The sequence below is a fragment of the Ictalurus furcatus genome, chromosome 8 (assembly GCF_023375685.1).
Source record: "Ictalurus furcatus strain D&B chromosome 8, Billie_1.0, whole genome shotgun sequence".
NCBI lineage: Eukaryota > Metazoa > Chordata > Actinopteri > Siluriformes > Ictaluridae > Ictalurus > Ictalurus furcatus.
In genome coordinates this window covers 25,646,307-25,672,350 of record NC_071262.1, presented here as the reverse complement: position 1 = coordinate 25,672,350, position 26,044 = coordinate 25,646,307, and the positions used below count along the sequence as shown (strand labels likewise).

Sequence of the window (26,044 nt, the reverse complement as noted above, 5' to 3'; positions counted from 1 at the left end):
AAAAAAAAAAAATCTTTTTCTCATTTTCAAGACAAAAAGACAATAACATGACAACATGGTGAACAACTCTTTGGTGAACGACACGTTTCACAGACAAACTGACCAACCGGCCCATGGCTCAGCGTGACAGAGGCGACGATCGGCTGAGGTAGCTTGTCTACAGTCAAGTCAAGTGAAGTAGAGTGTGTATTCGGGGTGCTTTCAGCCTGTCGAGCTACAAAATAAATTACAAAAAAAAAGAAAGTTTACGAAGCATTACGGGTAACGGCTATTCCGAAACCTTGCACGACCGCGTGTCATTCTTACAAGTCCTTAGGTGAAATTTTATGGCTTTAATGAAAAAAATTCAGCACCGACGTGTCAAGCTAATAATGATCAATGCTAATCTGTTACGCCGAGTCAGCACTTTTTGGGATGAAAACGCATTAACGTTCCTGTGATTGTTCCTCGGTGGATCTAGGCTTCCTAGGGCGCGTGTCCGTTAATGCCGTTGGCTTCTGATTGGTTGAGAGCCTGACTCTCTGAAACGGCCTTGTCCCGTAATGCCTTCTCTTGCACCAGGTGTCGGCGGTGGTAGAACAGGTATCCGGGCAACAGAAAGCCGGCTAATGAAGAGATCAGCAGGCCGATGTTGATCTGATCGGTGGAGAAGGGCAATCTGTTATTCGTTCATTTTAATCACAACACACAGGGTATCTGATTCAAACGATGAAAGGGAAATGATCAACACTACATCAGCACACTATGTTCTAGGGGGATTAAATAAAAAATGTTTTGTAAAGATCCAGCTATAACATGCATGAATGGTGGCCACATACTTTTTTTTTAAGCTTTACCATTAATGAATAGTAACTCATTGCTATAAAGAAGGCAATTGCCGTGGTTATGCTTTATTGTACTCTCATACTACTAATTTTGATCAGAGCCACACACTCAGATTTTGAAATTTTGAATAAACACACATTATTCTATCCATTTGTCTATAAATATTCAGTTTGGATTGCTGATTTATTTAATTTTTTTTAACCCAGCCATGTCATCTAGACAGGGTAAATTAAATACAAAAATCTCCAAAAGTCTGTAAGAACTCGTTCCTTTCTCGATGAGCTTCCTTCAGCTGAACAATTTATATAAATGCATGTGATTGCATAGGTCTGATACCAAGGATCGGTTTTGGGTTGTACCAGCAAAAACTGGTGGACAGGATATTGGGGAAACTATGTCCTGTAAACAAATATACAGTCCCCTCCGGAAGTATTGGAACAGCAAGGCCGATTCTATTGTTTTCGCTATACATTGAAGACACAGAAAACGCTGTCCGACATCCATATACACTAAATGTCTAGAAATATCTGAAACGATATCTTATATCTTATGAAGTATAGTTTTATTTGTTTGGCCTCAAACTGCTAGGGTGTACAAAAAAAAGCCCTGGAGGGTGTGATTTGTTCAGCAAGACAATTTGCTACCTTGAGGTAATGTATGCATTCCTGTATACACATTGGCAGCGTGCTGAACTGAGCCTTATCGGGAACTCGTTATAGTTTTCAGTGCTTGATCGCACAGACCTGAACGTGAGTTTTTCTTGTTTTTTTTGTATCTTGCACAACACTGACATGACAACTGTCTCCTATTGGCTGATCCATATGTCACATTACAGTATGTTCTGTCAAGTGTAACTCAGGTGAGCTGTCGAAAACAGATGCCAGACTGTAATTTTGACATATCGCCATGCCTTTGTGAAGTGTCCTCGTGAAGTGAAACCAAGAGATGGCAAGAGATGTTTGCGCATGTTTGCGCATTACTATAACTGTACATTGTAACTGTAATATAATATTGTAACACTGCTAAACACCATCTACTAATAGTATAGTGCTGGCTGTAATCTAAATCACAGCTTTATAGTCTAATATGTTTCTATATTAACAACTAACAGGGGAGGTTTTCTGTACGGAGACGTTTATTTAACATTTACGGAAGGAGTCTCCGGTGTCAACGTTTTGTCAACGAGTCTTCAGGATGAAGGAGTTTACGCTTTGTGGTTTCTTGGGAGCATGACAAGCTCTGAGAAACTATACTATGATAGCAGAAACTCGTTTGTTTTGTTCCGTAATTATTATACTGTATACTATAAAGCGTTCTCTGTGTGAGTGTCTTACCCAATAGCCATCTCCCTTCAGTGGTCCCAACATGGCGATGAAGAGCGGCTGCTGCAGCAGGGCAACCACAGCGCTGATCATAGACTGCAGCCCAGTCAGAGTGCCAAAGTGGTTAGATGGGTAGCTGAGAGAGAGACAGAGAGAGAGAGAGAGCGAGAAAGAGGGACAGAGGAAGAAGTAGAAAGAATGACTAATGCTTCTGTTAGAACAAGAAAATGATAGATTATTAATTCTATTTTCCACAACACCGTGTGCAAGGTTCCCTCATAGATCTTCATATACAGACTAATAGGAAGTGAATCACTGACTGATCAGAAACTCATTAAACATGGCTCAGGCCTTCCAGGATGTCCGCAATATTCGGAGGAGCTTGCAATTTTTCAGAATTACCCCAGATTTGGGCCGAGATGCGTCATGTGACGTCGTCACAACGCACGTTCAGCCAAAGCTGATTCTCTTCGATTCACGTGTGTCAAACGTGTACAGCTAAAAGGTCTCGTTTACCGAAAAACATCACCGAGAAAGACCAATTTCGCCAATTCAAATAGTTTAAAATTTAAAACCAGACGGAAAGCACATCTGTTTAGAACATTTACTGACTGAACACTGCTGTGCTGCACTCTACTGATCGATCTAGATCATTTTAGCTCTGCAACTTTTACATTTTTTTTTATCTCCTGCTCATCTTAATGCATTTCTCTCATTTTTATCTCTCACTTTTAGTTCTTGTTCTTATACTTGTTTAATACCTTGTATTTTCTTTATCATTTTTATGTAAAGCACTCTGAATTACCATTGTGTATGAAATGTGCTATATAAATAAATTTACCTTGCCTTGCTTTCTGAGAAAAAAAGCACAAAAAAACCTCTAAGTCCATCCATCCAGCCGTCTTCTATACCTCTTATCGTACAGTGTCAAGGGGAACCTGGAGCCTATCCCAGGGAGCATGGGGCACAAGGCGGGGTACACCCTGGACAGGGTGCCAATCCATCACAGGGCACAATCACATACACACTCACACACTCATTCATACACTACGGACACTTTGGACATGCCAATCAGCCTACCATGCATGTCTTTGGACTGGGGGAGGAAACCAGAGTACCCGGAGGAAACCCCCGCAGCACGGGGAGAACATGCAAACTCCACGAACTCAGGGCAGCGATGGGAATCAAACCCCCAACCCTGGAGGTGTGGGGCGAACAAATTTTGAAAAAATCAATTTAGGCTGCAACAATCACAAAAAAAAACCTCCACAAAATCCTGCACGGACTGATGGCGGTTGTGAAAATCGTAACTTTCTCTACACAAGCTTGAACTGTGAATTTTGCAAACTGGAAATGCCCCATGTTCCCGTCCCCGTCCCCTGCAGGACTGACGAGGTACTACCTCCACCTACCTACTGCAGCACGAATATTATTTATGATGAAATGACACTCGCCTGTTAGGTGTCCCAGAATTTCCAAACATTTCGGCTCCCTGTTTCTTAAAAACTGCAGCAAGCACACATTGATCAGTTTGTCCACTCAAATCAATTCATCAAATTTCTAAAAAAAAATCTTCCCTTTCCAGTTGCAGGATGTAAACTTTTTATAAGTTCCCCCAATAGAGTTGGCACATACCCTACAACCAACCACATAACCTCTACCTGGAAAAGTGTATAAAAATGTTGAGGTTATGGTGAGCAGAAAGTATCAACGCTTTTCTGATGCAATGATAATGGATGACTGGCACATGGGTTGCAACTGATCTGCACATGTCTGCTTTTTTTTTTTTGCTGAATGAATTCCCATTAGCATCATGGACGGCTGAGGATTTGTTAAATAAAAAAACTAAAAAAAAACAAACACAAAAACGTGTGTGTGTATACTTACACAGCAGCGTACAAGCCTCCGCAGCAGGAGTGGATGAAACCTCGGACCATGGTGTGCAAGATAAAGGTCAAGATCTATACACAGAGTGAGTGACACAGTGGGAAGACAAATAGTCAATAACCAAAACCAGATGAAAGCTAAAACGAGCAGTACACAGTGAGAGACAGCGGGTCTGCAGATCCCACAAGCTCGTTAAGGAATCAGAACACCAACTTCATACAATGATCGAGAAATCAGGAAACGCTCCCGATTTGTGGCCTGTAGATATGAAACAGGTAGTTCTGCATTCCTCTGCTGTCTTCCAGCGAATTACACTATTCATACGGTGATAACACACCTTCAGTGTCGGAAAATAATAAAGGAATGCGTCATTGTAGTTGGTGCGGGCTACGTTCAAACATTAGAGAAACATGATAAGACACACACACCACATACAAAGAGAGAGAGATAGATAGACAGACAGACAGATATATCATATAGACAGAATGGATATAAAAAGTCTACACAACCCTGTTAAAATTGCAGGTTTTTATGATGCGAAAAAAAAAGAACCCAAGATAAACCCCGTCAGATGTTTTTCCATCTTCAATGTGATAAAAAATGAATAAAAGAAAATGAATAAAATGTACAATGACCTGGTTGCATAAGTGTGCACACCCTGTTATAATGGGGTATGTGAATGTGCTCAGAAATAAGCACATTAATTAATGGCATTCAAGCACATGTTACAAAATATTTATCACACATCTGCCTGCCAGGAAGTGATTCTGAGTAACCGCAAATAAAGATCTGAAGTTTCTGTAGAACCTTCTTGGTTTCATGGAGGCACGGACCGCAAAGAGCTTACAGAGCATGTACGAGATGGGATCGTCAAAAGGTGTCAAACATTACAGGGGTATAAAAGAATTTTCAAAATATTAGATGCACCGTGGGAACACTGTGAAAGCCATCATCAACAAGTGGAGAAAATGGGGCACTACGGCGGCAGTACGAAGAACAGGATGTCCCTGCAAAATTGACCAAAGGATATCTGGCAAGTACTGGTCACACTCCGCATGTGACAAAAATCTCTCGTATTCTTCGCGTGTCTGGGCTGTGGGGTAGGCTGGCTAGATGGAAGTCTGTTCTCACGGAAAAAAAAAACAAAAAACATCCAAGCCCAACTAAATCACCCCAAACCATGAGGCAAAATGTCTTATGGTCTAATGAGACAATTATTTTGGTCCAAAAGTCTAAAGATATGTTTTGTACAATAACAAGACAACTTATGACCCAAAGAACACCGAAGAACCCACGGTGAAGCACGATGGTGGCGGCATCATGCTATGAGGCTGTTTCTCTTCGGCTAGGACTGGGGCTCTACTCAAGATAGACGGAATCATGCATAGCTCCAAATACCGATCTATTTTGACACAAAACCTGCAGGCCTCAGACAGCTGAAGATGAAGAAAGATTTCAACGTCCAGCACAATAACGAGCACAATAATCTTCAGAAGAAGAACATCGACGTTTTGGAATGGCCCAGTCAGAGCCCAGATCTAAAGCCTATTTAAATAAATAAATAAATAAATAAATAAATCAACCAACCTTATTCTGGCACTTACACCTCTACTCTGCGCACTTTGCTTCTTCTGGAACTCAATTAATGGATCTTGTATAGTAGCACTACTTGTATTGCTCTCTGCTTGATATATCGCTTTGCCTGTATTTCCTCACTTGTAAATCGCTTTGGATAAACGCGTCTGCTAAATGAATAAATGTAAAGGTATTAAAAAGCTGTGGAATGACTTGAAGAGGGCTGTGGACAGGAGATCCCCTCACAATGTGATCAATGCAGAGCATTTTTGCAAGGAAGAGTGGAATAAAACTGCAGAAGATGCTTTAACAAAGTATTAGTTAAAGGTTGAGCACACATATGCAGCCAGAGTGTGTGTGTGTGTGTGTATATATATATGTTTTTGATAAAACACTTCTATTTGTTTTTACTTAAACAGTACATCACAATAATGGTGGAAGAAAATCTGACATGATTCATCTTGCTTCCTTTTTTACATCACAAAAACTTGAAATTTTAACAGGGGCGTGTAGACTTTTTATATCCACTATAGATAGTTTGATAGATAGACAAACATAGATCAGCCTAACAAACACAGATAGATAGATAGATAGATAGAGATAGACAGACAGACAGACCGATAAGATTAAAATATAACTCTTCATTTTCAGTTCTTTACAAGTCTGAGGCTTTGAATAATTCTCTAAAGCAAACAATGTCTCTTGCATGGCCCTCTAAAGAGAATAGCATTTACAATAATGAGGAACAGCTGGAAGATTATCATCTGTGCCAGAGCATTAGAAGCTCAAGAAGGCTCAGACACAGGATTCACTTTTCCGAGTGAAGGATATTCACGGCATCAGACTTGAGTTCAGACAAGTACCTGCTAACAGAACAGCTGTAGAATCTGGTGCACTGAAGCTCTTCTGCTGGTTCTTCCTATAATTAGAGACCTATCTACAGTATATTTACTATCAAATGTGCAATTAGGAGGCTCTACAGCTGTACAGTTCAAGTCCTTCATTTAAATAATTAGGTTTTGCCCGCATCTCTGTGTCTGTGCTTACCTGTAATGGCATGTTGTCAATGAGCGATATGATGCCAAACAGGACGAGCAGCACGTTGGTAAAAGTGAAGGCTCTCATGGCATTTGTCAGTTTCTGGATCTTTCTGTCACGCTTTGGTTTCGAGGCAGAACCGCTACAGGACAAGACAGTCAGAAACATCTTCACATATCTGTTTATTACTTTTTCATCTCCTTTTTACCACACTGCCCACTCTTACAGGGTGTTTCTGTCACCGTGTCCATGTGTGTGTCTCACCGTTTCTCTCCAATTACAGGGCTCTGCTCATCCTCACACTCCTTCATCTTCCAGTCCATGATGTAGCCAATCAGAGGACACGTGAGCAGACACAGTAGCTGCAGTGTACCGAAGATGGATGCATAAAAGTTCACTGTGGGGGAAAAAATAAAACACAAACACACACATATCAGTACACAAATAGCTCACGACAGAAAGCACAAACATAGAGGGGCTTTAAAATGGGGCGACTAATTTACACAATGTGTATATAAAAATATACACAAGACCTTTTCGAATTCTGTCCTAAACATGTGTAAATGTAAAGTTTCGAAATCGATACGAGTATTCAAGTTCCTGCAAGTGACATCATTAATCGATTTTTAATGCTAAATCTACTAGATTTTACATTATTACTTTAAATCCTTTTCTAATCTTGGATCATTAAATGGCAGACCGCAGGGCAGATTCAGGTGGCTGTGGCTCAGGTGGTAGAGCGGGTTGTCCACTAATCGCAGGGTTGGCGGTCTGTTCCCCGGCCCATGTCTCCACATGCTGAAGTGTCCTTTGGCAAGACGCTGAACCCCAAGTTGCACCTGATGGCAGGCTAGCACCTTGCATGGCAGCTCAAAATGTCCAGGTCTTCTGGCAGAAATACAGCCCCAAAACATTAAAAAGCCACCACCATATTTAACCGTGGCCATGGGGTACTTTTCCATACGGCTACCTCTCGGTGTGCGCCAAAACCACCTCTGGTGTTTATTGCCAAAAAGCTCTATTTTGGTTTCATCTGACCATAGAACCCGATCTCATTTGAAGTTCCAGTAGTGTCTGGCAAACTGAAGACGCTCGAGTTTGTTCTTGGATGAGAGTAGAGGCTTTTTTCTTGAAACCCTTCCAAACAACTTGTGGTGATGTAGGTGACTTCGGATTGTGATTTTGGAGACTTTCTGACCCCAAGACACAACTAACTTCTGCAGTTCTCCAGCTGTGATCCTTGTAGATTTTTTGGCCACTCGAACCGTCCTCTTCACAGTACGTTGAGACGATATAGACACACGTCCTCTTCCAGGTTGATTCATAACATTTCCAGTTGACTGGAACTTCTTAATTATTGCCCTGATGGTGGAAATGGGTATTTTCAATGCTTGTGCTGTTTTCTTATAGACACGCCCCATTTTGTGAAGCTCAACAACCTTTTGCCGCACATCACGGCTATATTCCTTGGTCTAACCCATTGTTATGAATCACTAAGGGAACTTGGCCTATGTGTTACCTCATATTTATACCCCTGTGCAATTGTTTGATATCCATGAAAGCAGAGTATTTTTGTGAATTTTTTTTAACAAAAGTTAAAACAATAAAGAGAAATTTTCACAGCCTTCTTTGCTCATATTTACCAAGGGTGCAAATATTAGTGGAGGGCACTATAGCTGGGCGTTGTGGCAAAAATTCCCTCATCAACTGTTAGACTGAAAACGATGAGCGCTGTTAAAACATTGAAACAATGATTGCTCTGCAAGAATCTGACCCCAAGTCAAATCTAATTGATGATCCCTGATTTTTTAGGGACTGAAGTGATGGAAGTCCCTTATTCAAGGCCCAAAACTCTGGTTTGGAAATCATGCAGTGGCACAACAACACTTACAGAACTGAAAGAACACGTCATCACCTCACAAGTTGAGTAAAAGTGAAAAACCACCAGCCAGAGATGTGGTGAGAGACATGTTCCATCCTGGCAGAGGTTAGTAAACAACTAACAGCAGCTGAAAGGTTAGTCTTTCTGTTATCATTGTTTTGTTGATGGAGCAAATATGAGATGCTTTATTTAGACTCCAAATGTTGCAATAACCAAAATGCAAATCCCAAATATAAACCTATTGACCCATTCCTTACCTTTCTTCTCAGCTTCATGCACCAGTAACTCAGAGGCTGAAAGGGGCAAAGAAACAAATGTAATCAATTCAATTAAGGAAATTCAACAACATAATCAGAAGACATACTGAATCTCATGAGTAATGCAAATTTCCAATTGCATCGTAGCACAAACACCATTAAATGGTAGAGCGGAGGAGCATCACGTTAAACGCTGTCTGTAACTTTATGTTGTTTTGGGGAAACTGTCCCCAGGTCAGTTATGTATCCTGGTTTACGTATATGCATGCACACTTACGGTGAGGGTCTCCATGAGTGACCATAAACTCTAGCAATTTGTTCATGGCTCCCATGTAGAAGATGATGCGCAGCTGAGTCATCCCCATGGTAATCAGGCTCCACAGGAAGATGGGAGAAAACACGGAGCGGCGGAAAGGAATGGAGGCTGTAGCAGAGAAAGCGAAAGAAAGAGATCATATCAACTCTATGGACGCGTTTGCACTGATCGAGCCATTTGCAGAGTCTGAAATCGGAGCGAAATCGATGCCGTTGGTTTTGGTGCAATTTGGTTTGGTACGTTATTTAAAAAAAGGCAAAAAGAGTGGAAAAAGGGCTGATTTGGCCGACGGAAAAAGGTAAACCGTTGTGTAGTGCGTGTAGAAATCACAAAAATCATGCCGAACATGGAGATAATTAGGAAAATATCTATATTAAAACATTTTGCGTATCAGATTCCGATTTAATTTTCCCTCTTTGTTTTTTTGTCCAAATATCCAGAACACGTCGCATTACTAGAACACGGCAGCACTACTTGAGTTTTGTTTGATTCCGCGTCCGACAGCTTCCTCACCGCAAAGGCAAAGCAGTCTTTCCTGTCTTTCAGATGAGACGTTAAAGCAAGGTCCTGACTCTCTGTGGTCATTAAAAATCCAAGAACACTTATCGTAAAAGAGTAGGGGTATAACCCCGGGGTCCTGGCGAAATTCCCCCATTGGCCCTTCTCTATCATGGCCCCATAATGATCTCCATCTTTGAATTGGCTACTTCACTCTCTCCTCTGCACTAATAGCTGGTGTGTTGTGGGCGTTCTGGAGCAATATGGCTGCCAGGTGGATGCTACACACTCTTCGTGGTTGAAGACACCCCCCCTTCCCCCCCCAGCCTCCAATACTATGTAAAGCCCTTTGAGTGTCTAGAAAAGCGCTATATAAATGTAACTATAAAGCACCCTATGACTCCATTCAGACTTGGTGGTTTCATGCATCCTGTATCTGCACCTGGATCTGACATGACTTTGTGTGTATTGGAACCATAGAGCTTTTTATTCCTGAACTGTACACTCACTTTAACTCAGTTCAAGAGCTCTGAATGAAACCTATTCAATTCAAAGACCGATTCAAATAAGCAAATTACAATGACAATTCAATAATAGATACTGACTCTTAAGTCAGGGGTCATCTGCTTGCCATAAAATATCACATTTATTTACGGGCGAACTCGTGACAGAACGTTCCATTCAAAATCTATGGGAAAATGTTGATCGCCGTGCCCATGATTTCAGCAGCTTCTGTGCTCAGACGGATGTAATTGTTTGGCTTCTAAGATAAAACATTCAGCTGATAAATATAGATACAGATATAGATGTAAGCCTGAAGGGAGGAACTGAAAATGAAAGAATAAAGGGTAACCAATAAGTTCTGGAATTCAGACATTATTAAAAGCTGGTTTAAGTACCAGGTCAGGCTATTCAGACCCCCCGTAAGACTCTTATATATAGTCTAAAAAGGAGATGAGACAGACTTAAAACTGCTGTCATTGTCTCAGTCCATGAAGAGCTTTATTTACCTGCATGACCTCTGATTTGGTGATTTAAAGCTCACCAAACTGTACTTTAAGCAAATAAAAAGATTTATTACTGAGCAAATCTCAGACAATAATCTTAATTCATGCCTTTATTGCTTTGACATACTTTACCCCTGCTATAATTTGCTTGCTTCTGTCTGTCTGTCTCGTCAGGTGCCCATCACTGACCTAAAAACCGCTATAGGGTAAACACTGCCTGTCAGAAATGATACCAAAGTCCTTGTTTGACTACAGTACTGTCGTTTCGTAGGTCAGCAGAGCCATGGTGGGGTGTGGGGGTGTGTGGGTGTGTTTGTGCTGATATAACATACACGTTGCAATATGTGCTGCGTCGGTCAGTTTGTCTGTCGAGTTGTTGAGCTGATCTTGTTTTTTCTCCTCCACTGAGGTCAGGGTGTGTTTCTGAGCGTCATCACCTGAACGCATCTTCTTCCTGAGAGTGTGAAACATCGATTGTACTCGGTAAATTTGATTTATTAAGGCTGTAAATGAATGAACGATTAATATCCAGTAACAGACTTACTCTGATACTTCAATTTTGTAATGTCAAAACAATGCCAGGTGTGGGAGATCTAATCAGTGGTTTGGACTGTTTGCACAATTTTTTTTTTTTAAACTTAGAAACGTATTAAAGGAATACTCCAGCAGTTTTTCAACATAATCTCTATCCACTGCATCTACAGAATAAATGCAATTAACACTGAAACAAGAGTTTCAACATGTTTCTCTGTAGTGAGGAAGGAATAAAAATAGAGAGCCTTATAATAAAAGTCTAAGGGCAGTTGTTGAATTCTGTTAACAGATATTGAAAATAACCCAAATGCAGGGCTCCCTCAGTGTCAATCACAGTGACACTCGCCAATCCTGGCCAATTGACACTAGCCAATCGTAGCCAATCGTGGGCATCTGTGAGCTCGTGTATGTGGAAGAGGGCAGAAAGCTCTTTCCTCTGAGTCTTGACGCAAATTCAAAACTGAATGAAGTACACGTTATGCATCAACTTTTTGACGACCCTCACAACCGCCCTTGGACTTAAAAGGTTAAAAACATTTCACTTCTTGTCTGTGGTAATCACATATATGCTACAGATTCTATTGATAAAGTATGTAACACACACTGATAGAGACTAAAGACTTTAATTCTGCCTTTAGGCCTTCACACGCTGACAAGACAAAAGACCAGTCATATTGACACTATGAGTCTCAAATGGGTAGGTAGAGATCTCTTTAGAATCGTGCTCTCTCCTTCATTACATTAGGACATTTTAATATATCATTGTGTGTGTGTGTGTGTGTGTGTAATAAATAAAATTTTACACTGACATCTCCTCCATCTCCTCAGGTGTGCGGAATGGCTCCACTGGCCAATTCAGTAAACAGTTGGCAAAAATCAGGAGGGCAAGACCAGACCAAACCCACATGATCACGGTGAACGGCACCCCAGCATCATATATCAGCTATTGAGAGAGAGAGAGAGAGAGAGAGAGAGAGAGATGATTATCAAAGATCTTGTTTTTGTGCTGAATGCACATTTAAAGTTCTTTGTTTGAATAAGTTCATCCGGTGTTCTCCTCATATAAACTGTGGGACAACACAACCAACCTATCATATCATTCATTTCTGATGCAACAGGCATTCAACTTTGCACTATACAAAAAACTCCACCACTTGCCTCGTGGCGCTGGCATGCCTCATTCTCTTTCTCACAGTTCCGGATTACTCAAAGGTTATATCTGTGACTGGTAAAATGCCAACACGCCTTTTTTTTTTTTTTTTGCTGTTCCCCACTACAGTACTTTAAATCATTTGAATAATTATTATGCCTAATACAAACTACTATAGTTTGAAATACAGTAAGGGCTTGAACTTGCAAAATGGGAACAGTGTTGCAAAATACATGATCTCACATATAAACTATACAGGCAACAATAATGTAACTGCTGGGAATGAGCGTGTTATTATTAGAGATGCACCGATGCGTCGGCCGACACGTCGGTGCATCTCTAATAATAACGCGTTCATTCCCAGCAGCTACATTATTGTAAAGGCTATTTTTCACGCTATGGGCCATCTGCCGATTGTTTAAAAACATTCGATGATCAGCGCCGATTATATCCTGTCAATCAAAAAAGGGCGGGAAAACACATGGATTTCGTGCTGTGTGTAAAGATGATGTCTCTTGTGTGGAATGACAACAAAACTGCAGTTTGTAATCTCTGTAATCGTTGCACTGATAAAACAGTGAAGCCGCATCGAGTCTAATCCCCCCCCCCCCCCCCGGCACTGCTCGCGCTGAATTAAAGGGCCAGTACAACGTGCAGATTTAAATGAAGATGAAATCCCAGGGAGCATCAGGCACAAGGCGGGGTACACCCTGGACAGGGTGCCAGTCCATCACAGGGCACAAAATTTAGTATCGGTGCATCTCTAATGATTATAGATGGACTACAGCATCAGAACTTCTCCAGGTTTTTTTTTTCAGCTTGTTTTAAGTACACTTGCATGTCTTGACATGTTAAATTCTAACTTTTCCTAATTCCCATGCCATATCTGTGTTGTAACACGCTCACCCAGCAAAACCTGATGTTGGCAGCACATGAATACAGCCCAGTACTGACCCCACCTTGAAATGTATCACATTTTGTAGAGACAACTGAAATGAATTGAATGGGGATTTTTACCAACTGATGTATACAATATGTGTGACATTTGAGCGTGCAAGCTCTGTCAGATTGGATGAAGACCACTGGTGAATGGCAATTTTCTACTCAGATCGAGGTCTGGACTTTGACTGGATCATTGGTTCGTGGTTTTGAACCAATGTAGATTTGGCAATATGCTTAAGGAACCTCGGTTCCAGTCTCGTGTCTCTTGCAGACTGGAACGGGTTTTCTTCTAGGCTTGCTACAGTTAAACTCAAAACTATTCAACCCCCATTGCAAATCAGGTTTATCGTCAAAATGTACAGACTTTCAGCGGTTTGCGACGAACAAATCAAACAAAAGCGATTGAAATAGTTTAACACGACGAATGCTTCAAGTGGTTTCCCCCAAATTCAACTGAAAATGCAACGTATAATGACTTCTCCAGTCTCACAATTATTCAACCCCTTCATGTCAAGCATCTTTAGTACTTAGTAGAGCACGCTTTTGCTGTAACCTGCTGCAAACGAGATGCATAGCTTCTGGCAGCGTTCCTGAGGAATCTTCTCCCATTCCTCACGAGCAATGGCCTCCAGTTTTTTTTCTCTCAGACTCATAACTGATCTTAAACCCAATAAAGAGGTTCAAAACAAAAGTCTGTGGGTTTCACACAATTTTCTGTGCCGCTGTTCGACTCTGAAAGTCAATCTGCAGACAGACCTACACAGAATCAGTCTGACTATGAATCGAGGTTATGATGTGATGAAAAATCGTATAAAGTGTGAAAAAGAATGACGTGAGATAAAAAATCCTTACTTTAACTCCGGGGAAGGTGACGGCGGATGACGCGTAAGAGCCGATCATCAGTGACATCACGGTGGAGCTGAGGCTACCGAACATGTTGGGGAGCTACAGTAGAAGGGACAGAGCGTGTTACAAAACAACTTCCAGCAAAAACAAACAAACAAACAAACAGAACAAAAGAAAAAGAAATTGAGAACGTTGGCTCCAGTAACTGTTTTGCACAAAGTTTAGGATGTGGACTCTTGGTGTTGGTTTGCTTTTCTTGGAGATTCCACTCGTCTCTAATAGAAGAGCTTGTGTTTGTTGTGTGGTTCCTTTACTGTGGAAATCACAGCGGTGTGAGAAGGCTACAGGAAACTGGGTCAAACAACAGCATGGTGACAAAGCAGGAAAGTGTGAACAAATGGGACATCCTTACTCCCAGGGGCTAAAGCCACAGAGAGAGTGTAAGAGAGAGAGAGACAGACAGACAGACATATTTACTCAGATTTATGTATGCACACCCACAAGACCAGAATGTCACAGAACACGGGCCTATTCTCTGTTTAACAAGTAATCACACACACACAAACACACACTCTATTTGCTCTCATGTGTGCTTCAGGTAGTAAGGAATGCCTTGCTTATTGAATGAAAGGTGACAAGCAAACATACGCTCTGATGATTATTCATCACAGGTATTCCACAAATGTAAAACATTTCACTGTGCCACACCACACTGTATTTAACGTCACGGTGAACAGTACTTTTTTTTTCATTTACATTTTTGCCTCAAAATGGCTGTAGGTTTTTGCAAGTGTGTGTGTGTCGGAGTGAATAGTGTCAGAGTCTGATGTACGCAGTAAAACAAAGTGGGATGAGGTGGATTTCCCCCTCTATAACTTCACATCACAGAGCGTTTTATTCCTCATATACCACAACATATACTAACGCTTTAACATTTTTTTTTTCATTTAATGAACGACACGCCTTTCGTTTATCGTTAGTGTTAGATTAGGTAACGTCCCGGAGAGCGATATGTTACTTTAGAGCATTAATATTAATGCGCCATTACATTAATAGAAACCTTCTGACCAATTCAATGGTCAGTGGCAGTGGTAGCTTAATGGTTAAGATGTTGGACTACTGATTGGAAGATTGTGAGTTCAAATCCCAGTGTTGTCACTGTTGGGCCCCTGAGCAAGGCCCTCAACTGCTCAGATGTATAAATGAGATAAATGTAAGTCGCTCTGGATAAGGGCGTCTGCCGAATGCCTGTAAATGTAATAAAAGACATAAATTATGTTTTTACACATTTTTACGAGTGACAAACGGGCACAAGTAGGCTCGATATACATATACTGTGTAAAAAAAAAACAAACCCAAAATAAACATGCAGTCGTAGTGATCACATAGTGAAACCATTTCTTTTTTAACCAGCACTGTGTTAATGTTAATCCAGCTAACTAGCCAGCATACCTTGGGGCTGAGCGATACATCGATATAATATCGATATCGCGATAACTGATTACGCAATACACTTTTCAAAGATATCGTTGGTATGGTTATCTTTTTTTTAACGTTTTTTTAAAAAAATAATTACATATTAAATTGTACTGAATGGATGCTGGTGATTTGACGTAATTTTTTTCTTTGTCTTTGTAGGTATTAAAGATAAGTATCGTCAAACTCAGTTTGACTGGTTTTTCTTTTGTTTATTTTACTACTGTTTTGCAGACAGTTTGTTGCTAAATGATACATCGTGATATGCATCGTGTATCGTAGAAATGTCCTCAAGTATCGTGATACGATCTTTTCGGCGTATCGCCCAGCCCTAGCGTACCTAACTATTTACTAACAGCTAGTCGAGTTCTCTATCAAGCCAGGAGGTGACTGATAAACTGTTTAACCACGCCATTTAACGGCCCTTGTCGTAGAATGCAGAGATGGATTTATTATTATTATTATTATTATTATTATGTTTTTGAAAAATCTGAGCAAGCTGTGTTTGGTCAGACTTTTAAAAACATATGAATATGAAGGTCATGATGTGAAAACTGGCATGAAACATTACCCAGTTAAATAACTCTGACTGACCTCATCAGCATCACAGTTGATTGTGTTGAATTATTAAAGAAGACAAAAACTGTGACGCTGATTAAAAGATGAATAAATACGGGCATCAGCAGTGAGCTGAAAAGCAGTACATGCTGGGACTACTGGCGTAGTACTGGAGAATCGCCAGCTGGCTTGGATCCAGCCACATCGTAGAGTTCATCGAGGGCATTTCCTGTTTTACTACTAAAGAAATGTCCTACATCATCCTTCAGGCTAAGATACTGAAAGAATCACTAGCAAAAATTAAAAAGGCCTGTTTTAGTTCATATTGCTACACGTGTGTGTAGTTCATGTTTTAGTTCATATTGCTACACGTGTGTGTGTGTGTGTGACAGAGAGAAAGAGATTGAGAGAGGGGGAGAGAGAGAGAGACAAAGAATGCAGTGACCAATGTCTTAGAGAGTGAGGGGAGCGAGAGAGAGAGAGAGAGCAACTGTCAGGTCATAACCTTCAACGGCTAAACAGCATGGTGTGATTCTGTACATGCTGGTACTACACCCACATAGTGTGAGAGAGCGAAAGAGAGAGAGAGAGAGAGAGAGAGTTGGGGAGAGGGAGAGCGGAAAGAGACGGGTGTTCTGGGTTCTGTATTTCTAAGAAAAGCAGGACACGGCGTCATGGGATGAAAAGGGCTGGTTGTGTTCAGAGCTGAGCACCTGGACCACATGTTTTTCCAGTACACATTTAGGAATGTGTAACAGTTTACAAGTGTGGAGTGCTTGTGTGTACGCACATGGATGAAAGATGTGTATGTGTGGTGTGTGTGTGTCGGTGTCCTTGTCTGTTTTACATAAAGGTGAGTGGGTGGAGGGATTGTAGAAGGCGTGCAGGAATCTGCGTCTGTGATTGGTGGAAACGATTTGCGTTGGCAACTCACACCCACTCTTACATGCTTCATAATGGAATTTATCTGTCTTGGCTAAACACCACGTGCTTAGCTACATAGAGTACAACAACAAAACAGACTCTCACTCTCTCGAAAGCACGTTCCCCTTCCTGTTTTCTTACCGTGAGAGACGTGAAGGTCAAACAGATTCCTCCGAAACCATTGAGCGACAGAGCAAGAAAGATGAGTGCAGAGAGGACTGGAAAAAGAAATAAAGACACAGAACGATAAGAAACCATATCAAACGGATCTTGCAAGCCATGCGTTCTGTATGTGCGCCGTACAGAGTTACCGATCCCATCCCAGGAGTTGATTATTTCCCCAATGACACCTCCTGAAGTGTTTTATTCCTTTTATACGACAGCAATTTACCAACGATTACAACTGTGCATTTATTACTGAGTGAAACGGCATGCTTTTGAACCCCTTTCTTTGTGTTGTGGAATGCCTGCATGACAAACGGTTTCCTGTTATCACTCACGTAATAGCAGCTATAAACAGACATTCTCCTCACCTGCCTCACTGTTTTTTGCCCTCTCTCAAGGTTATAAGTCAAAATAAATGCAGGTTGTCATGTTGTCATGAAACCTGGAAGCACAACGACATCTGTCCTAACAGCTTTCCAGTCACATGCTGCGTCTCAATTCACCTAATATCCATCCTAAATATTACCCGAGATTAGAATTAGTGTGTCCCAAATCACTGTATGTTGAAACGAGGATCCCAAAGGTACACGGATGGTCTACTATATTTTCAGAGTGTGGCTCCGTGGACCCTTTTTCAGCTAATATTACCCACGACTCCTTGCACGAGGGAGACGGACTTTTGTTTTTTGACGCATTTTACAGAGCATAAATCAAGGCAATGGTAAATTAAATCATATAGCCTAAATTACATAAGGAATGACTAGGCAACGACGTTCTCTTACGTTACATGACGTGTTAGTATGTGCTCGCATACTCTTTTGCTACACGCTCAAAAGTATATGCTTTTTCTTCATAAAAACGAGTGCAAACTTTTAGTACGTAGTAGGCTATTTGAGAGGCAGCATCGGGAAACTTACTGTCAAAGTGAAAAAGCACTGACACTGGAGACTCCTTCCATCAATGTTAAATAACTCTCTCTTAACAGAAAGATAATATATTTTTCTTTTCTTTTAGGCCATTCGTGATTAAGCTTAGCTTTGATATGGAAACAATTACGTCCTTGAACAAGCACTTAATATAAACCATACCGGAGCTGCTGTTATAGAGAATTGATCAACACCTTCTGACCAATCAGAATCAAGAATTCAACACTGCTGTGAGATATATATATATATATATATATATATATATATATATATATATATATATATATGTATATATACATATATATATACATATATATATATATGTATATATACATATATGAGGTTCTTATGTGGTTGGGGTAAGACAACGTCTGCCTAATCTTCCCTAGTTGCTTTCTACATGGGTAGAACGGGGAAGCATGAGGTGTGACATTATTTTGGCTGAAATGGCACTTTACAAATTTGGAAAATCTTAAACGTAGGAATGCATTAGTCAACTTCTGAGTACAGTGGTATTGGCTTGACGCGCTGATCTGGTCTCGTTTTGGATTTGGCTCATTTTCCAGTCGGACCTGCTGGTTTACCTTTACAAATGTGTACCTTTTGGCAGACGCCCTTATCCAGCGTGACTAACGGTGGCCTAACAAGTGGACTAACAAGTCCACTGAAGTCTCGATAAATAAATACATCCTTGTTCCTGTTCACTAGGTCACGGACTAAGAGTACGATCAGTCTAAAAAACGTGTTGGGGATGTAGTATACTATGAAAAAACATAAGACAAAAAAGCACAACACAAATTTTCTATCTATTTTGTGTGTGTGTGTGTGTGTAATTCGTTTGAGTGAGTTTGCCGTATCTTTGACTCACCTTGAGGCTGATATGCGGACACGGACATCATTGCACAGGAGAGAGCAAAACACGCGCTGAGAGAGAAACAGATTAAGAGTGTATTTATTGTGACCAGACAACGGGATTCGTTAAATTGTAAGCTGTTTCCATGAAGAAAATTCACTTTATGCAAAGGTGTGTGTTTGGATTCCATTGAGTAAAAAAAAAAAAAGCCCACATCGATTAACACGAGAGTAAACCTTACGAGAGTAAATGAGTAAAGCTCATGCACCGATTCATCTTCGGTAACTGTTTTATCCTGGTCAGGGTCGCTGTGGGGTAAATTACTAAACATCCGGTGCAGGAATAGACAAAAATACCTACAGGAGTGGCCGGACTGATCGTATATTCTTCAGGAACTAATGGGAGTGGGATTAAAGAACCACCTCCAAGGGAAAGTATGGGAAGACTCTGAAAAGAAGTTTTATGCTAATTTTCACTGTGATTAATGATCTGTTTATCTGTGTTTACTTTTCTCTCAAATACTGTCAATTTGAAATGTTTAGAATCATCAGGACATTTTTTTTTTCACATTGCTCTGCTCATGAGAGCATTAAAGGTACTGCTTGTAATGACGCATTAAAGTGTTCAGAGAACCTAGTTTGCAATATGGCCATGCAATGAACCTGGCTAGGTTCTTTATTTTAAGCCAATTTTACTTTTTTTTTCTGACCCAGAAATTAGCCCCTCCCCCAGTAGGAACTGATCAGCTCAGCTCTGTCTCAGCTCGGTCAGTTGGCAGAAAGGGAAGGCTTATTGATGTTTCATATGTGTGTATGTGTGTGTGTGTGTGTGTGTGTGTGTGTGTGTGTGAGTGAGTGAGAGTACCTCCCGGTGAGGCGCAGTGGTCTGGGCCCGAATCGGTCCATGAGGATGCCGAGTGGCAGCGTAGCAGCACTGAGCAGGAAGGAGCCAATGGTAAAGCCCAGGTTGAGCATTTCCTCCTGCTCTACGCAGCTGATCAAATCCTGATGATTATTCGTGCTAACATTAGCTACCTCTGTGTCATTTTCTATCCGTGAGACAGAGAGTCAGGGGAGACAAAAGAGAACTGATCAGAGTATGGTTTATTCATGGCTTCGCTCAGCTCTGGCTTTTGTGTCATGGCTGAATGACCTCGAATGGCTGTGTCTGAGTGTTTTTCCATCCTTTCTAGGGCAGCTTACCTGTGCAAAGGTGCGAGTAAAAGCCCTCGTGTTTCAGCATGATGAGCAGAGATCCCCAACCAAGCAGCACAGCAGAAAATCCCAGATTTTCCACCACTGCCGTGCCGGCCATCCACCATCGCCTCCGGAACGCTTGAGACAGTGAAGGAGCCAGCCATCTGTCCGAAAACAGAGAAAACTGAGAGTGAGATTCACTCTTTCGGCTACAAAGTGATGCTTAAACTGTAACATATTTCTATATACAGATAAAAAAATAAGAGCTGGTTCTTAGCCTGTAATATCTGATTGGTTCCAGAACAAAAATGTTGCCGGTCTAGAAACAATAATAATATAATAATACAATAATAATAATAATAACAACAACTTAAATTGTACCTAGACTTGTAACATCCATATGTTTTTAAGAATACCTAGAAAAATATACAATAACACACAGTAAACCCATGCAATGGATCTGTTTCTTTATTTCAAGCAAATGTGACATCTTTTCAGGCCCAGAAATTAGCCCCACCCCCACTAGGAACTGCAAGACTCAACCCCGCCCCTTTTTTAGCAGCAGAGTGAGTTGTCCAAAAGGGACAAAAGAACTATTGCTATTTTCATTCGAACTGCAACTGACGACTCCTTTAACTCAGAAATATATGTATCTACCTTTTTTTGTATTTCTCTTTTTCAGTGTCTGATATTTAGATAAATAATTTTTAAATATAAAAATTCCTTGCAGTTTGTTGGCAAACCTATACACCATGATACACATCATGCATCGTACAAATGCCTTCGAGAATTGTGATGTGATATTATTTGTCATATTGCCCGCCTCTACTGTACCACTGGTACCTTGTCAGTGAAAACGTTTAAAGAAGACAAAAGAAGTGTTCTTGTACAGCTCTTAATTCTCCCTCTCGGCTGATGTGCTTTTGAGAAGGATGGAAATGAGCACACGAGTAACCTGAGAATCGCTTGAAATAAAATAGCTTCCACGCACTGCTGAACAACGAGTGTTTTAATGCGCTCGGCCATTTTCTTTCAGAAACTGTGAAAAGCAGCTCAAAAGAGCAGCTATGTGAACACACACCTGTTAGGACAGAAATAGCTCTAGGCTCTAGACTCCAAAGCATCAAACTCAGTTTCAAAGTTAAAAGGCAAAAGTCTAACAATAGGTGTATATTTGCTAGTCATTATACTGCAGACACTTTTAATACTGCTCAGATGCACTAAACCAGTGAGCGTGTTCACACGTATAACAGTCTGATTACTGGACAAACTCGCGTTTTGTATAATCTGATCAGCACATCTACATGCATCGGGAATCTACATTAATCAGATTTATTCTTAATACTATCACTTCGTTTTCATCACATACACGTCCTATATTTTTAATTACGGTTGGATTCAAGATCACCCCCCCGCCCCCCCAAACACACACACAGATACTCATTTCACAGATAAATCATTATTTGGGCTTTTTTATGATTACAGATCGCACATAACGCTGTCCTTATTCGAGCCTCGTTTTTGATCAGAGGCGTGACTCTATCCTCAATTTGTACACCAAAAAAAAATGAGAGTTATCGAATTATCATTACTTTTCCAAATTTGCAGAATATCACGACTATCCAAGTGGCGAGTCTTTAAAAATCAAACAGCCTCTAACACAAGAAATCATTACACTAGCTGCGTTTACATGGACAACAATAATCCACTCTTAATCCGATTAAGACCGTACTCTAATTAAGAAACTACCATGTAAACAGCCATTTTTGCTTACCTTAATCTAATTAAGGTCATAATCGAAGTAAGCAATAATCTAATTAAGACAGGTGGAGTACTCCTGTTTTAGTCGCGTTATGGACGTGTAGTAGTGACATGTAAACACCTTAATCACATTATGAGCGTCGTGTGGGAGTTTTCACCGCATTTTGCGACAGGACACGATCACACACGGCAGTTTTACGTTTTACGGCGAAGAAGAGAGTTCAGCTGTGTCCCAAATCGCATACTTTCCTATATATACTATAGGCCTGTAGTGGGGAAAAATACATGTATCTCGGCTACTATATAGACGGTAACTACGCGATTTGGGACACACCCACCGCTTCAAACAGTTGTCTATTAGCACGTATAGCATGACAGATAATTAACTGCACTTAAAGCGTTCGTAAAAAAAAATAAATAAAAACACCCAAAACTGTATACGGTACCATAACGAAGACGAACTGTATGTTGATACGTGAAATTCTGGAGGGACGTCGGACGGCGTGGCGCGGTGACGTAATGACGCGGGCTGTTAATCTAATTATGTTCTAAAGCATGTAAAACGGGAACATGACAGGAGTATTCTAAAAGCGACTCATGTAAACACCTTAATCACATTATTATCTTATTCAGATTAAGGTCAATAATTAGATTACTGCTGTCCATGTAAACATAGTCAATGTTTATACGACCACTTGATCTAAATCTGATAAAAGTCTGAAACAAAGTCTGAAACCACATGCGCATACAAACACACAGAGTTATTTGTGAGCTATATTTGGGTGCACTAAACTCCAGGTTAATAAGTAAACCCTATCACACGTCATCTGTATGACCTTTCTCGAGTTCCATTTGTGTTGTACGCAAACAGTGAAAGAGGTCACTTCGGTCCTTTTGGCTATTCGTTGTGGAGGGCTCGTTACCCAGTTTCACCTGTTAAGACCGCCATAAACCTTCGCATGGAAACAGAGCAGCGTGGCCTGGCATAGCCAGCGGGTCCATGAATGTTTCACGACGATGCCGATGCCTGTCACGCTGGGCCAGCCTACATTTCCATAGCAGGATTAATGTGTTCCCTTTATTCACTGGTATAAAAAGCACGCGTGCGCATTGTTGTATTTTCCATCATGAATTGCAGGCGTGACAAAACAGAGAGGCCATGCAGCAACAAGGAGTCAAACAGTGCAAGGAATGGGGGTTAAAAAGAGAAAGGAAAGAAAGGGGTGAGCTTTTCAGTGGACTTTAAATGAGGGCAAGACTTAAGTGTGCAGGTCACCCCTTCAGTGTGGCTTTCTTTGTGTTTAATGTGATTAGACACAGCTCACTAAGTAGCTTTGTCCTCAGCAGCCCGGTTTATAGAGGGATTTCCATTGTAAGTCATAAAGCCTATTAGCATACATTCTATTAAACACACACACACACACATTAGTCCCACTATTACAGTGACACACATTTCAATTGTACTCAATTTCTGATTGTAGAACCCTGTCCATTTGAGTGTCCCACCAATTTGACTGGTGTGCAAGGTTTCTCTGTACAAAGGTATCTTTTTACTATGCACATCAAATGTTTCGACACGCCACTGTCCAGACGACGCTGCTAACGTCCCATCGCGCAACTATGAGTGAGGAAACAAAGTGGAAATCACATTAGCAATATTGTTGCAAAATGTACCACCAGTCCAGTACTACAATGTGGAAAATGTTTCAGTATCCGATCATTTCAAGTCTATATTGACACTATGTTAAAAGTTTTCGTACTACGGGTGAGTCTTTTGAATTGTGCCGGTTGCTGTGACATGACTTGACTGATCTCATTTTTGTGTAGCATACTTAAAAAAAAAAATGCTGCTGTTTTTTAATGAGCTAGATAACACTGAGATTACACCATTATCTGCCATTTTTAAATGATGCATCTTGATAGGATGCAGAATTCATAGTTATATCATTGAATGTACGCTGTCCAGTCCCTGAGGCAGCGAAGCAACCCCACACCATAACATTTCCACCACCGTGCTTCACAGTTGGTGCTTCTTTGATCTGTGCCAAACATGTCTGCTGTTACTGTGGACAACTCTATCTTTGATTTATCTGTCCGGAGCACAATTTTCCAAAAGGCCTGGTCGTTGCCTATATGCTCATTGACAAACTGTAGTCTTGCTCTAAGTTCTGTTTACACAGCAAATGTTTTTTCCTGGCACACCTCCCATGCGGGTCAAATGTGTGTAATCTCTATCTGACTGCAGAAGCATGCACTCCGACACCAACAGTTACGAGACTTAGTAGCAGATTTTGGGGTTCTTAGAGATTCTTTTTGCATCAGACGGTCGGCTTTTGGGCTGAATTTGCAGGGACGGCCAGTCCTGGACAAACTGGCAGTCGTTTGAAATCTGCACCACTTGTAGATGATTTTCCTTACAGTGGAATGATGCATTTCCAATAATTTGGAGATCTTTTTATATTCCTCGCCAGACTCACAGGCATCCACAACCTTTATTCTGAAGTCCTTACAGAACTCTTTTATATCTTGGTATGATGACACCACACACCTTAGTAACAAAGGGAACACCAGACACTAGATATGAGAGGAGTATAAATAACACAGATTCCACCTGCACTCCCTAAACAGGTTCTAATCACCGGCACCCGATCTTCAACACCTGATTCTAATTGTATAGATTTGAAGGTGTGACAAATGTACGGGTGTATTTACGATTTCCATGTGACTGATCTATTTTTTTTTGTGTGTGTGTGTGTGTTCATTTAAATTGTGAACATTTGTAGGTGTCATTTGATAGAGTGTATCACCTTCATTAATAGGCACTGTTTCAAAGAGGATCAAATGTTTGCTTGTCCAAATATGTAAAAAAAAAAAAAAAAGAAATTATTATTATTATTATTATTTTTAAAACAACAACTCATCTTTCAGACATTTCTGTGTATAGGCTTTATCCTTGTTGTGTATATCACCTCTAATGCATTTTTTCCACTCTTAAGGACTTGATAATATGAATAGAAAGGAAAAGGGCATACTAAATAAACACTCAAAGCAAAGTATTTAAATAAGCAAGCACTCTGTGTGTGTGTGTGTGTGTATGTGTGTGTGTGTGTTTAGCATCCAGCCGCTTCAAGCCAAATGGCCACGACCTTCTTTTCCACAGTCTCAGAGGTTATCCCAAGAGAACTGAAGCCTAAACTTCACCACCGACTTTTCTTGGAGTTTACAGACCAGACCAAACACACACAGAGAGAGAGAGACAGAGACAGACAGAGAGAGACAGAGACAGAAAGAGAGAAAGACAGAGAGAGAGAGAGAGAGAGAGACAGAAACAGAGAGACAGAGAGGTAATCTTCTCTCATTCGGGCGCCATGTGTCTTTTTTCTCAAAGAAGTTGGCGGCTTTTGTTTTACACACACACACACACACACAAACACACACTGCCACAATGGCAACCAACGAATTATCTCCGTTTTCGACTTTACTGGGAGTCGAAATTGAGATAAAGGTTTCTAGGAAACTTATAAAGAATAAAACAGACGGTTAAATGAAAAAGAAACACAAACAAAAACAACAACAAACAAACAAGGACGTTGTTACTGTAAGTTACTCTGGGGTTAATGTAGTGCCACGTGTGTGCAGCACATTTGCACCAACGTTTACAGTTTCTCTAAGGGTTTGAAGTTACATTTCGGCGATATTTTTAAACTAACAATGTTACCCAGCAATCAACAATCAACATTTCAACTTACTTCATTTTATTTTCTTTCCTCTCAGCAGCCGCGCGTGCGTCTTGTTCAAATCCCTTCCACTTCAATTCAACTATAAAAAAAATAAATAAATAAAAAGTCCCGAAGCTCGATTAAATATCAATGTAGTAACCAATTTAATGCTGTTTTCTAGGCGTGAATTTCTATGAATAAGTTGGCAGTGACTGTCTAGCACAGACTATGGATCAAAATCTCTCTCTATGCACTATAAAACTACTGAAAAGTGTATGCAAAGTCGTGATGGTGGATTTTTGAGATCCTTGTCCCTCCCTGCTGCCTAAATGGCTGCTTATAAAGCTCTTCTCTCTCTCTCTCTCTCTCTCTCTCTCACACACACAC

General features: G+C 40.7%; 1 protein-coding gene across 1 annotated transcript; it reads right to left on the bottom strand.

The window, feature by feature from the left end:
* slc43a1a (solute carrier family 43 member 1a) lies at positions 1 to 26,044 on the bottom strand. The gene is made up of 15 exons (XM_053631729.1): positions 25,688 to 26,044; positions 20,184 to 20,341; positions 19,846 to 20,029; positions 18,997 to 19,052; positions 17,179 to 17,255; positions 14,086 to 14,178; positions 11,951 to 12,084; positions 10,940 to 11,061; positions 9,064 to 9,210; positions 8,787 to 8,822; positions 6,912 to 7,044; positions 6,657 to 6,789; positions 4,035 to 4,108; positions 2,160 to 2,283; positions 1 to 636 (listed from the first exon to the last, which is right to left on the bottom strand). Exons 1-15 carry the CDS (start codon positions 25,690 to 25,692, stop codon positions 466 to 468), a joined length of 1,647 nt encoding a protein of 548 aa, XP_053487704.1. The 5' UTR covers positions 25,693 to 26,044; the 3' UTR covers positions 1 to 465.

Coding starts and splice junctions, on each gene's coding strand:
- slc43a1a (XM_053631729.1), bottom strand. Junction 19,053..19,845: donor CCACTGCGCCTCACCGGGAG/GTACTCTCACTC, acceptor TTTCTCTCTCAG/CGCGTGTTTTGCTCTCTCCT. Junction 11,062..11,950: donor CCTGAGGAGATGGAGGAGAT/GTCAGTGTAAAA, acceptor TCACACTCTCAG/GAAGAAGATGCGTTCAGGTG.